Genomic DNA, 10,715 nt, shown 5'->3' on the forward strand with positions numbered 1-10,715 from the left:
CCAGCGCACAAGTTCCCCGACAGCGACTTCAACGAGGTCCTGCAGGTCAACCTCAACGCCGTCTTCACCGTGACGCGCGACATTGGTGCCCACATGCTCGAGCTCGAGCCCGACGCCGTGACCGGCAGGCGGGGAAGCATCATCAGCTACGCCTCGCTGCTGTCCTTCCAAGGCGGTTTCACAGTGCCGGCGTACGCCGCCTCCAAGGGCGCCGTCGCCCAGTTGACCAAGAGCTTCGCCAACGAGTGGACATCCAAGGGTGTGACCGTCAACGCCATCGCGCCGGGTTACATCGAGACTGATATGAACGAGGCTCTGCTGGCGGACAAAGAGCGCCTCGCCAGCATCAGCGCGCGCATCCCCGCCGGTCGTTGGGGATCGCCCGAAGACTTCCAGGGTACGACGGTGTACCTGGCTAGTCGTGCGAGTGGCTACGTCAGCGGGCATACGCTGGTCGTTGACGGCGGCTGGATGGGAAGGTAATCTCGGACAAGTCAAATGGATGAGGCACTGCGTGAAGCTATTTGCGTTAATGATACAACTAATACCACTCCACCGCCAAAACACCAGCTGCTCTTGCCCACAATGACCTTGCCAGTATCCATCTCAAGCTTTGAAAGCCATGACCTTCTCCATCCAAGGGTATACAGACCCATTGGCCATCGGGTATCCCATGTGCAACGCTCCCGGGAAGAACCTGTCGTGTATCAGCGTTGTGCACCATGCATCTCCGTTCTGGACACGCCACCTACCTAGCCTCTTTTGGCGTTCCGTACTCAAACAGCATGATGGAATCCTCGATTGGCATCAAGCCGTCTTGCGTACCCTGAGAAAGTTAGCTGGCCGTTCTCCTACGATCGCACAAAGTCACTAACGTTGATCAAAAGGAGCCTGGTTGAAGGCTGCTGTATGATTCCTGTGTCAAGAAGCGAGAACTTCTTTTGCACCCCCGTCTTGTACTCCGCCACAGTCTCGTAACCGTGCTTCATAGCCATAGCCGGCGTCAATCTGCGTTGAGTGGTCAGTAATGGACATATCCATAACGAGCCCGCATGGGAGGCAACTCACCGAAACGGATACTCGTGCCCATCGGCCTTGTCCAACCACTCTTCATCGAAAGAGTAATGGCACCCGGCTCCCTGCGCAATCGAACCGATGAGCCGCTCCTTGTGCGTGTGCGCGATGCGAACAGCATAGTAGCCACCCGAACTGAGCCCCCAGACCATCACCTTGCCCATATCGAACCGGCCGTCCGCTGCCATCCAGTCGAGCACACTGCTCCACAACCGATCAGGGCTGTCTGGGTCAGCCGAATCAGCAGGGCAGTCTGCTGTGCCCGGGATCTCGACAACGACACTGCCCCATCCTCGTGACAAGAACTCGTCGCAACGCAGCGTATTGTCGGGCCTGTAGCCATCCAGACCAGTCATGAGCAAGACGACGGGACAGGGCTGGCGCCGAGAACTCAAAGATCTGGGCAGGCGGACATATACCGGTATGTTCGCCCTGTCGCGCCCCTGCTTGTGCATGTGCGGGATCTCAACCTCTTCCACGGGGCACTCCCACGCGCTGGCAGCTTTGAGATACGTCTCCTTCTGCCACTGCCACGCCTTCCACTTGATGGGGCAGCTGATATCTGGGAAGGCTGTAATGTAGGGAAAACGAGCGATGCGGTAAAGAGCACAAGCGCGAAGGTAAAGCTGGCTTGCCTGCTTCGGGTCGCCAGCCGATGCGGCCTTGTCACCCCTGGCAATGAGACGGGCAGCGTTGGGAAAGAAAGCTTCAGTATACGCCCTCGAAGTGCCATCGTTTATATTGTACTATCACGGGATCAGCTCGGTAACAAGACGCCAACTTTATGGTGCTATTTACGCTTATGAGGTGCTCAAAGACATCCACAAAGTCTTCATACTGGCCGTCATGGAAAGGGTACACACTTTTGGTGCACTAATTGAGTTGGTCAGCGGCTCTGGAGAATATAGAGCCTCAGTGGCCTTACTGGAAATCTCCATTTGGTCTCCCACAGGGCTTTGATGCCTTCGTGATGTGGCATTCTCGTCTCGAACGCTTCCTTCCCCATGAGCCACGCCCTGCCCTCGGGCTCGGGCTCTTTGGCGGTTCCGTACGGCATACTGAGAAGCCTGTTTCAGGATTATGAGACGACTCGGACGATTCTGTGTTTTTTGAACACAGGAGTCTTGCACCTTCGCTGCACAACGGTCACCCTGTTGCTACGGCGGCGTCGAGCAATGTGCGGCTGGTGGCTGTCGCTGATGACCCTGGACCTCCATCAGCAATGCACATCATTTGGTATGCATGCAAAAGTCTGCATGCAGCTGCGACGTACTGGGATTTGAGAGAAGCGATGCGCAGTCGAGCGAGCGACCTGGCTATGTCCTCCAACATGGTGTGCGAGACGATTCGGATGTGTCTGATTATATGTAGGCCAATGGCGTTTGCCCAGACAGATAACAGCTTGGCTAGACTGCATGACAGACTTTCCATTGCAGAGACAAAATAGTTTCATTATAGGCTCGGAGAGGTGCGCTGCGTCGGACAATTCAGGTTGGGGATATCCGGAAGTGTCCGGGGCAGCTGAGATCAGCCGTGACATCTGATGCTGGTAATCTAGCAGCCCAAAACAGGCGTGTCATTGGGTTGAAGACCAGAAGAGACATGTGAAAGCGCTAATCATGCGACATGACTACATTGTCTGAGCCAACTGAAGCATGTGTTGGAGGAGTTCCGATGGGGAGGTTACGCAACCAGGCACGCTCCGTGGTTCAATACTTCAACCCAGGCGCTGTATGTAGTCCAACGAGGCGTCAGCCGAATGCTTTGGCGCCGCTCCAACCGCACAGCTGAGGGATAAGTGGCATGAGGAATAGTGGCAGCCCATACGTCAGCCTCGGCGTTCGACCTCAGGGAGCAACACGAACAAGGACTACAAAAGCCTCGCCATGACCGGCCAGCGATTTCCATGTGACTTTCCCTGTCGTCGTGGGCGCGTCGAACACATCATGCAAGACCCGACAAGTTGCACTGGGTTCAAGTTTGATCGTCTATTCATTTTCGTCGCTCTCCACGCCCCGTCGTAGGAAATCTTCCTCTATATTTTCGAGCCTGCAGATGCCCGAGATCAGTCGTGAAACGCCGAACAGGGTTTACGAGTGTCTAATATGTGATGGCCAGATGACAGAAAGAGAAAGCCAAGCATGTAAATGGCATGAAAAACGTATGGTCGCACGGCAAGAACAACAGGCCGTGTCTAGGATGCCTTACTCTTGTCTCCCTCGTAGTAGTGGGCCATCTCGAGGCCGGCCCGCCTGAAGCCACACTTGACGTAGAAGCCCTCGTTGGCCTCGCTGCAGTCGAGAATGCTCTTGTAGCAGCCGACCTTCTCGGCGATGAAGTCCAGGGCCTGGATGATCCGCAGGCCGAGCTTCTTGCCCTGCTGGTCCTTGGCGACCGCAATGTCCTCGATATGGCCGACGAGGCCCAAGCTGTGGATGCTGTTGGGGGATGGCGGTCAGCACCAAAGAATTACGCGGGAAAGAAAAAAAAAAAAAAGAAAAGAGCTAGCTGGCTGCTCACAATTTACGCTCTACGATCAAAGCACCGGTGCCAACGACGGCTCCCCTGCTGGTGTCCTCCACCACCAGGATATAGTACCCGTCTTGCGATTGCAGCCAGTCGTAGCGCTCGCCGAACTTGTCGTCACTGATCTCGCCGACGGTGGTCAGGACGCGAAGGCAGTCGAGAAAGCCCGTGTCGTAGTCGGACTTGCGCAGGGCTCGCAGAATATAGCCCTCAGGGAGCGATGCCGCGACAGTGGGCGACAGGAGATGGTGGGAGAAAAGGCCTGCCGTGGACGACATGGTGATTGTTATGGGCTGGCGTAGGCGGAGAGGGGCGTCGTGGTTGGTGTTGAGGGGCAATTCGAGTCGGTGAAGCGTACTCAAGGTGCTCAAAAACGAACGTCGAGCTCACGAGTGAGAGTAGCAAGGCGCAGAACGAGACAATGGCAGAGGCAGTCTTGTCAATGAAGGCTGCAGTGTTTGTTGGTAAGTTGGAGGGGGGCTAAAACAGAAAGCAGAAAGCTGGCGCTCCCCTTCCGTCCTCGAGCGATCGTCTCCCCCAGCCCAGCCAGTTGGCCGGATCGAGCGAGCTTGGAGCTGAGCCCGCCAGGACTTCTCTGCCCGCGCCTCAACACACTGACTCTTGGTGGACAAGGACCTGCGCTAAGGGGACTCACGGGTGGGGAGCGCCTGGGCGACCCCTGAAGGGCCCCTGCGGCTCTCCCGCGACAGCACCGACCACCAGGGCACCAGAGCACCAGGGCTGCTCGTCCTATTTATGGCTTCTTATCCAAGCCTTATCTCCAACCATATCAGACACGTTGCCCCACTGCAAATACTGACATGCTATTGCCATGCTTCTCCCCTTCCCTGCCGCCTTGACATCGCCTGTCTCGGAATCACATGTCGAAGCATCACCACCACTTGATTCGAATTCAACCAGTCCAGTGGCAAGCCTTCCATCAACAAGCCCACCCACTCCCCAACGTCACGCAAGAGGACGCTGTGGCTCCATTCGAGGCACCGGGCAGTTGCAGCAGCATGGATCATGGCCTATCACCTTTTCTGTCAACTACTAGTGTAGTACCAGGCAGTTTCTCCAGTCCATACCCTTAACTTGTCTTCGCCAGTAGCATACCTAGGACCTAGGATAGGAGCGTGACGCCTTCGCAATTGGAGAGACTTTCGCCACGATGGAGTCTGGCGATGACCCTGAGACTGAAAAGAAAATCGTCCAGCCATCGTCAACTGGATCAGAACTTGTTCGCATCTCCTCTGAAACACAACCTGGCAGGACGGTCCTTCCCGAACCCGTCGCCAAAGCCATCAGTTTGGCCACCCGATCCAGCAGTCTCGCGCTTCGTGTTGGAACTCTCATCACTTCGTATGGGTTCGATGCCGCCAAATTCACGACCTTGTCGAGCCTCGAGCTCGGCCGTGGCATCCTCGAAGGAATCCTCCACCGAGCTGGACAAAATGCCATCGCACGGTCACAGTCCACCTTGGCCCGCGTGGATGCCGAGACTGTCATCGAACGGAGTCTCGAGAGCCTGCACATGGCCATGTCCCAGATCGTGTTCTGGACGACCGCCGGTTTTTATGTCGCTGAAACGACCTTTGCCGCTGGTTCGCAGATAACGCAGCTGCTCCTGTCGTCCTTGGACCAGTTCTTCGGCTCCACAGACTCGTCCCGCGCCATCGCCAGCATCATCACGCTGGTCCGCCGCGAGTTTCAGAACCCAGCAACCGGCCACAGTGGTCAGAAGGTTGGCGTCACCGATCTCGCCATGGGGATCTGTGCATTGGCATATCTTCAGCAGAAGTGCTGGAAACTTCCCGATGAGGAAAGACGCCGAGCGCCCCAGGAGGAAATTGTTTGGGATATTGTCGTGCTCAGCGATGGCGAACGAGTCGACGTCCACGAAGACAGCCTCTATGGCATACACAAGGGTCGTTACGAGCCAAAAGGGCCAGGCATTCTTGTTTCCAAACCTGGACCCTCTCATGGCCCAGACCTCATTGCGACGCTGCAGCGACACGCCAGCCAAGACAGTGGTGACGAGGATGACTATGTCTCCCCCGAAAATCGTCTTCGAGACCAAATCATGCAATCTCTACCCGCCGACACGAGCGTTTCCATCACGACGTCTACACATACGCAGAAGACCATCACTGTTGAATTCACTGGCGCCGAATCGCCTGCACTGTCCCCTCCTCCCGGTGTTGAACTTGTTGAGAGAGAATTCATCCCTGCGGCCGATGCTCAAAGAGACGTATTCTCGAGTACCCCCGGTGCGGTCACCGATCAAATCACGCAACGTGTAGTGTACAAGTTCGACAAGACGATGCTCCGGAGTACGGCCTGTCGAGGCTACGACCAGTCTCCGAAAGTGTCTGGATCAGTGGCCGAGATTGATATTCTTCTTGATGGGCCAGACGGCCCACCTCCACAGCTGCCAGAGCGTCGTCATAAAGCAGCTCTAGAAGCACAACCCCCGATTCCGCCCCGGCGGCACAGCTCAAAAGCTTTCGAGGAACTCGCTACAAGTCCAAGGGTAGAGCAGACCAGCATCCCTCTTGCGGCAGACTCTTCCCACAGACAGACCTTCCGCAAGGTGTCTGACTCCGCAGTCGACGTTGTGAAGTCGCAGACCAATGCCATTTCCGACAACGGTTCAAACCAGAAACGCCAGCGGGCTCCTTTAGGGCCAGTGGGCACGAAGCGCAGCTCCGAACCTTCACTTCAGGCTGAGGAGCCCCTCTCGGCCAAACCGCGATTGACCAAGTCTAAGACTGAGCCAATCAAAGACAGCAAGTTGCCTCCGAAGAAGACGGGGGTGCGACAAGCTCTGAAAAGAGCTCCAGGGTCTAGCATGTCCAGTCTCTGGAGTCGAGATACACCTGATGCAGCTGCCGCGATGGCCCCTTCAATAAATCCAGCCCCCAAACCAAAGCCGGCGTCAACTTTGAAGAAGCTTGTCAACCCAACCAACCTATCCCATCGTCCTTTTAATCGAGCAACAGGACCAACTGTGTCGTCCAATCTCCGCGATAAAGGGTCCTTCGAGGACCCCGCCGAAAATCCGCGCAGCTCATCTCGGGCAGGCTTCATTTCAATTCACGAACGTCGGCGGGATTCGGTTGTATCTCAAACTGATACTTACTCGATGCACTCCATGGACAGTCTAAGGCCGGACTCACCCATGCTTGCCCGGCGATCACCAAGCGCCTTGGGCAAGACGTTTCCAGAGTATGATGCAGGTGACTTTGGCTCCCCCGCCTCACCTAGAGCCAACCGCATGAGGCAGAGAGGGCACACTCCCAGCACCAGCCTCTACAGCATAGCAACGAATGGTTCGCAAACCTCCCTGGTCTTGGCAGCGAGGCATCCGAAAAGTGCCTACACAGATTCGGAGGCCATCGAAACGTTGCGACGTGCCGGCGTTGTAGATGGAATGTTCCCAGCAAAACATCTACTTCACAACATCACACGCTTCATGCTTTACTCATCTGCCGCATATGGGTCGGGATTCCTCAAGTTCATGAGGATCTCAAGGAACCTACCTATCCTCAAAGCCATGGACGAGACGCACCATGAAATACGATCATTTGCTCATCACACGGAGTCCAAGGCTGAAGACGTTCTCATGGCGTCTTTCGTCGATTCTCATGGCGGGTCCGACACGACAGGTGCAACTGGTACCGGGGTGCCCCTAGTTCACTACATATCTCTCGATCATGAATCCAAAGCAGTAGTGCTGGCTTGCCGAGGCACGTTGGGCTTCGAAGACGTCCTGGCTGATCTAGCTTGCGACTACGATGACATGTCGTGGCGTGGGAAGTCATATCAAGTTCACAAAGGCGTGCACGCATCAGCACGACGACTTCTTTACGGCGGCGACGGCCGAGTCTGTACACGCTCAAAGAAGCGCTCGACGAGTTTAGCGACTACGGCCTCATCCTCTGCGGCCACTCCTTAGGGGGCGCCGTGACAGCCCTTCTGGGCACCATGCTCGCCGAGCCGAGTCCGACTGGCACGGGGTTCGTGACCTCTGCCGAACCACACCACCGCCTACTCACATACGAGTCCTCAGCCACAGCGGGTTCCGGTGGTACGACGCCCGTCTGCCTCCCCTCAGGCCGGCCCATACACGTCTATGCCTACGGCCCGCCGGGCACAATGTCTCCCGCCCTGCGCAAGGCCACGCGTGGCCTCATCACAAGTATCGTCCACGGCCACGACCTCGTACCGTACCTCTCGCTCGGCGTCTTGCATGACTTTCAGGCGGTGGCGCTCGCCTTCCAGAGCGACAGCACCGACGCCTCCCGTATTGAGGCCCGCCGGCGCGTCTGGCAGGCTTTCCAGCACGGACTGGCCGACAAGTGGTACGCCACCTCGACCGCCAGCTTGCCCGAGAACGACCAGTGGGCTCTGACGGCGTTGGGCTCCCTGCGGAGGAGCATAGTCGGCACCAAGCTCGTGCCGCCAGGGGAGGTATTTGTCGTCGAGAGCTCGAAAGTGTTGCGGAGAGATGCCTTTGTGCTCGCTGAGGAGGTGGATATCGGGCAGCCGGCGAAGAGAGTCGTTCTCAAATACATCCGGGACGTCGAGGCGCGATTTGGCGAGGTTCGGTTCGGGACTAGCATGTTGATGGATCACAGTCCGGCCAAGTATGAGGAGGCGCTGCGGAAGTTGCGGCTCGGGGTGGTCGACGCAGGATACTAGTTGGCAAGACGAGGTGTATGTTTGTTAGGATTACCTAGGTAGTATGCCACGACACTCGCGCGACCGGTGTCCTGGCTAGGTTAGTTAGCAGCGCCGCTCTAGCTCACCCCGAAATCACCCGTGCTCAGTGCTGCTCAGGATTTAAATCACCTCCATCACCCCCTTCGACCGAATGCAGACCAGCCGTCCACTCAAACCCAACATCACCTCGCTCTTTTGCCAACTTCGTCAACTTTACGCGACTCGCACAGTGGACGGGCTTTCCGCCGCTGCCGCCCGCAAAAGAGGCATGAGCGGGCCGCCTAGGGGGAGCCTGGCTCTGGCACCCTCCATCCCCTCCAATGGTTGCGTAAGGGCGCCCGTTGCCCGGCTTCCGCCCAATTCTCGGTAGAATCTACTGCTGCTACTGCTGCTGCTTTTTCTAGTTGGATCATGCTCCCGAGGGGTGTACCGCTGCGGTCCCGTGGCTATGAATGCCGCGACCGCACGCATTCGTTCCTAACTACTTCGTTCATACTTAACCTCTATCGCTCCTCTTCCTACTATTCATTTCGCGCGAGCGGTTAGACATTGTTTTCATTTACTTCGCTTGTCTTATTTTATAGAGCCTAGTATTAAGACTATTTAGGTTTTTATTAGAATAATTACCCTTTATAGCTTCTTTTTCTTTAATAATTATTAATATATATTTAATAATAATATATAATTTTTTATATTTTATATCCTTTATTAATTAACTATATAGTTAAATAATTAAAGAAAAGAAAAGGGAATAGAGTTTATTAATTAATTATTTTTATCTTAAATATTTAAAAACTTTATAATAAGCTTTAATATTTTTATTAGTTTAAAGATAATAATTATTAAAGCTATAAATATTAGAAATAGAGATTATAGAAGTCTATATCTATTTATAAAAGTATTTAAAAGTATTAATATATATTAGAGGACAACGTAGGTAATAACTAAGGGTATTACTTAGTTATAGGGGGAAGAGATAATAATAGATAAAGGAATAAGAGGAAAGTAGAGATAAAAGTGGTTATATCTTAAGAAGGAGGCATTAGATCGAGAAATAGATTAAAGATTCTTATAGCCCTTAATAAGAGCTATAAAATAGTATATTTTTCGTTTAGATTAAAGGTAAGTAGGTAAAGGGGTAATTAAGAAGAAGGTTATAATTAATTAAGAGAAGTACTTAACTTAATCCTAATAGGAGTAAGGCGTATCTTAAGAGGTATCTATTTATAATAATTAAGAACGTATAAATTAGATAGGAATTACTATATAAGGGGGACTTATAAATATAATTAGAATTAGATAATTATTAAGATCTAAAAACCTAAAATAATAGATCTAGGGGGTACCCTCTATATATAATAGACTAACCCTTAGTGGCTATGAGTGGATAAGGCGCTTAGACTACCTCTAGACCTACGGGGAAGTAGAGTCGGATTTTAAGCTCTAGCTAATAGGGTATAAGAGAACTTAAACGCTTTAAACGCTTATTATTATAGAATAGCTTTATAGAATAGTATAAAGATTATACTATTCTATAGCTACGACTTTTCTCTATTTTATTATATATATATTATTATAGTTTAGCTTTTATTTAAGTTACTAGAGTAATTATAAGACTCTAACCCTTATAACTCCTATATTATATAAAAGGGACTTATTATTAAGAGGGCTTTACTACTTATATAAACCCTAATCTAGTACTTCCGCTATACTTGCGAGCTCTAAATAGGTAGGGTATCTAATAAGTCTTATAATAGTTAATTCTTATCTACTTCTCTAAATTACTATTACCTATATAAGTTAGATATACCTATCTACTCTTAGCGATTACGTAAGCTATAGTTTATATACTCCTAAGAGTAATAGATCCTAGATATCCTAGATATTATTATCCTAATTATAGAGTTCCTTAATATTAGTTTAATACTAGCTCTTCTTTTCTTTATAAATAGAATAGCTATAAGAACTAATATTAGGAGCTATTACTAGGGTTAATAGCTACTCTAATACGCCTATAAGTCTCTAGTCTCTAGCGTATTAGATCTATTCTCTTAGCTTTAAAGTAAATAACTTAATAATAGGAAATAATAGGAAATAATAATTAAGAATAAAGAGAGTATAGCTTAAACCTATTATTCCTATAAATATTAAGCCTCTAATTCTTAATATTTTAGAGTAATAGTATTATCTATAAATAGCTCTCTAAGGAAATAAATTAAATTATAATTTAAATAATAGGAATAAGCCTCTAAATCCTAAAAATAAAGGAAATAAATTAAAATCTAATAATAAATAGTATTCTTATAATTACTAAATATATATTCCTAAAGCCTTTAAATCTTTAATATATTAATAGAATATAATAGAATAATTATTAGCTTTTTATAGAA

The 10,715-nt window shown here is 51.1% G+C and overlaps 4 protein-coding genes across 4 annotated transcripts; 2 read left to right on the forward strand and 2 right to left on the reverse strand.

Annotated features, from left to right (window-relative positions):
- Positions 1 to 93: 93 nt before the first annotated feature.
- VDAG_04953 (2-deoxy-D-gluconate 3-dehydrogenase) lies at positions 94 to 483 on the forward strand (the record flags this gene model as incomplete). Its single annotated transcript, XM_009654557.1, has 1 exon — positions 94 to 483. The coding sequence occupies one exon, from the start codon at positions 94 to 96 to the stop codon at positions 481 to 483; it is 390 nt and encodes a 129-aa protein (XP_009652852.1).
- A 123-nt stretch (positions 484 to 606) lies between these two features.
- VDAG_04954 (pigment biosynthesis protein Ayg1) lies at positions 607 to 2,406 on the reverse strand (the record flags this gene model as incomplete). The annotated part of the gene is made up of 8 exons (XM_009654558.1): positions 607 to 697; positions 753 to 826; positions 876 to 1,008; positions 1,069 to 1,820; positions 1,873 to 1,947; positions 2,000 to 2,141; positions 2,205 to 2,279; positions 2,348 to 2,406. The coding sequence occupies 8 exons, from the start codon at positions 2,404 to 2,406 to the stop codon at positions 607 to 609; spliced, it is 1,401 nt and encodes a 466-aa protein (XP_009652853.1).
- Positions 2,407 to 3,044: 638 nt separating this feature from the next.
- VDAG_04955 (glucosamine 6-phosphate N-acetyltransferase) lies at positions 3,045 to 3,988 on the reverse strand. The gene is made up of 3 exons (XM_009654559.1): positions 3,595 to 3,988; positions 3,283 to 3,512; positions 3,045 to 3,123 (listed from the first exon to the last, which is right to left on the reverse strand). The coding sequence occupies exons 1-3, from the start codon at positions 3,876 to 3,878 to the stop codon at positions 3,110 to 3,112; spliced, it is 528 nt and encodes a 175-aa protein (XP_009652854.1). The 5' UTR covers positions 3,879 to 3,988; the 3' UTR covers positions 3,045 to 3,109.
- A 783-nt stretch (positions 3,989 to 4,771) lies between these two features.
- On the forward strand, positions 4,772 to 8,304 carry VDAG_04956 (uncharacterized protein; the record flags this gene model as incomplete). Its single annotated transcript, XM_009654560.1, has 2 exons — positions 4,772 to 7,412; positions 7,505 to 8,304. 2 exons carry the CDS (start codon positions 4,772 to 4,774, stop codon positions 8,302 to 8,304), a joined length of 3,441 nt encoding a protein of 1,146 aa, XP_009652855.1.
- Between the last annotated feature and the right edge of the window lie 2,411 nt (positions 8,305 to 10,715).

The sequence above is a fragment of the Verticillium dahliae genome, genomic scaffold (assembly GCF_000150675.1).
Source record: "Verticillium dahliae VdLs.17 supercont1.8 genomic scaffold, whole genome shotgun sequence".
Classification (NCBI taxonomy): Eukaryota; Fungi; Ascomycota; class Sordariomycetes; order Glomerellales; family Plectosphaerellaceae; genus Verticillium; species Verticillium dahliae.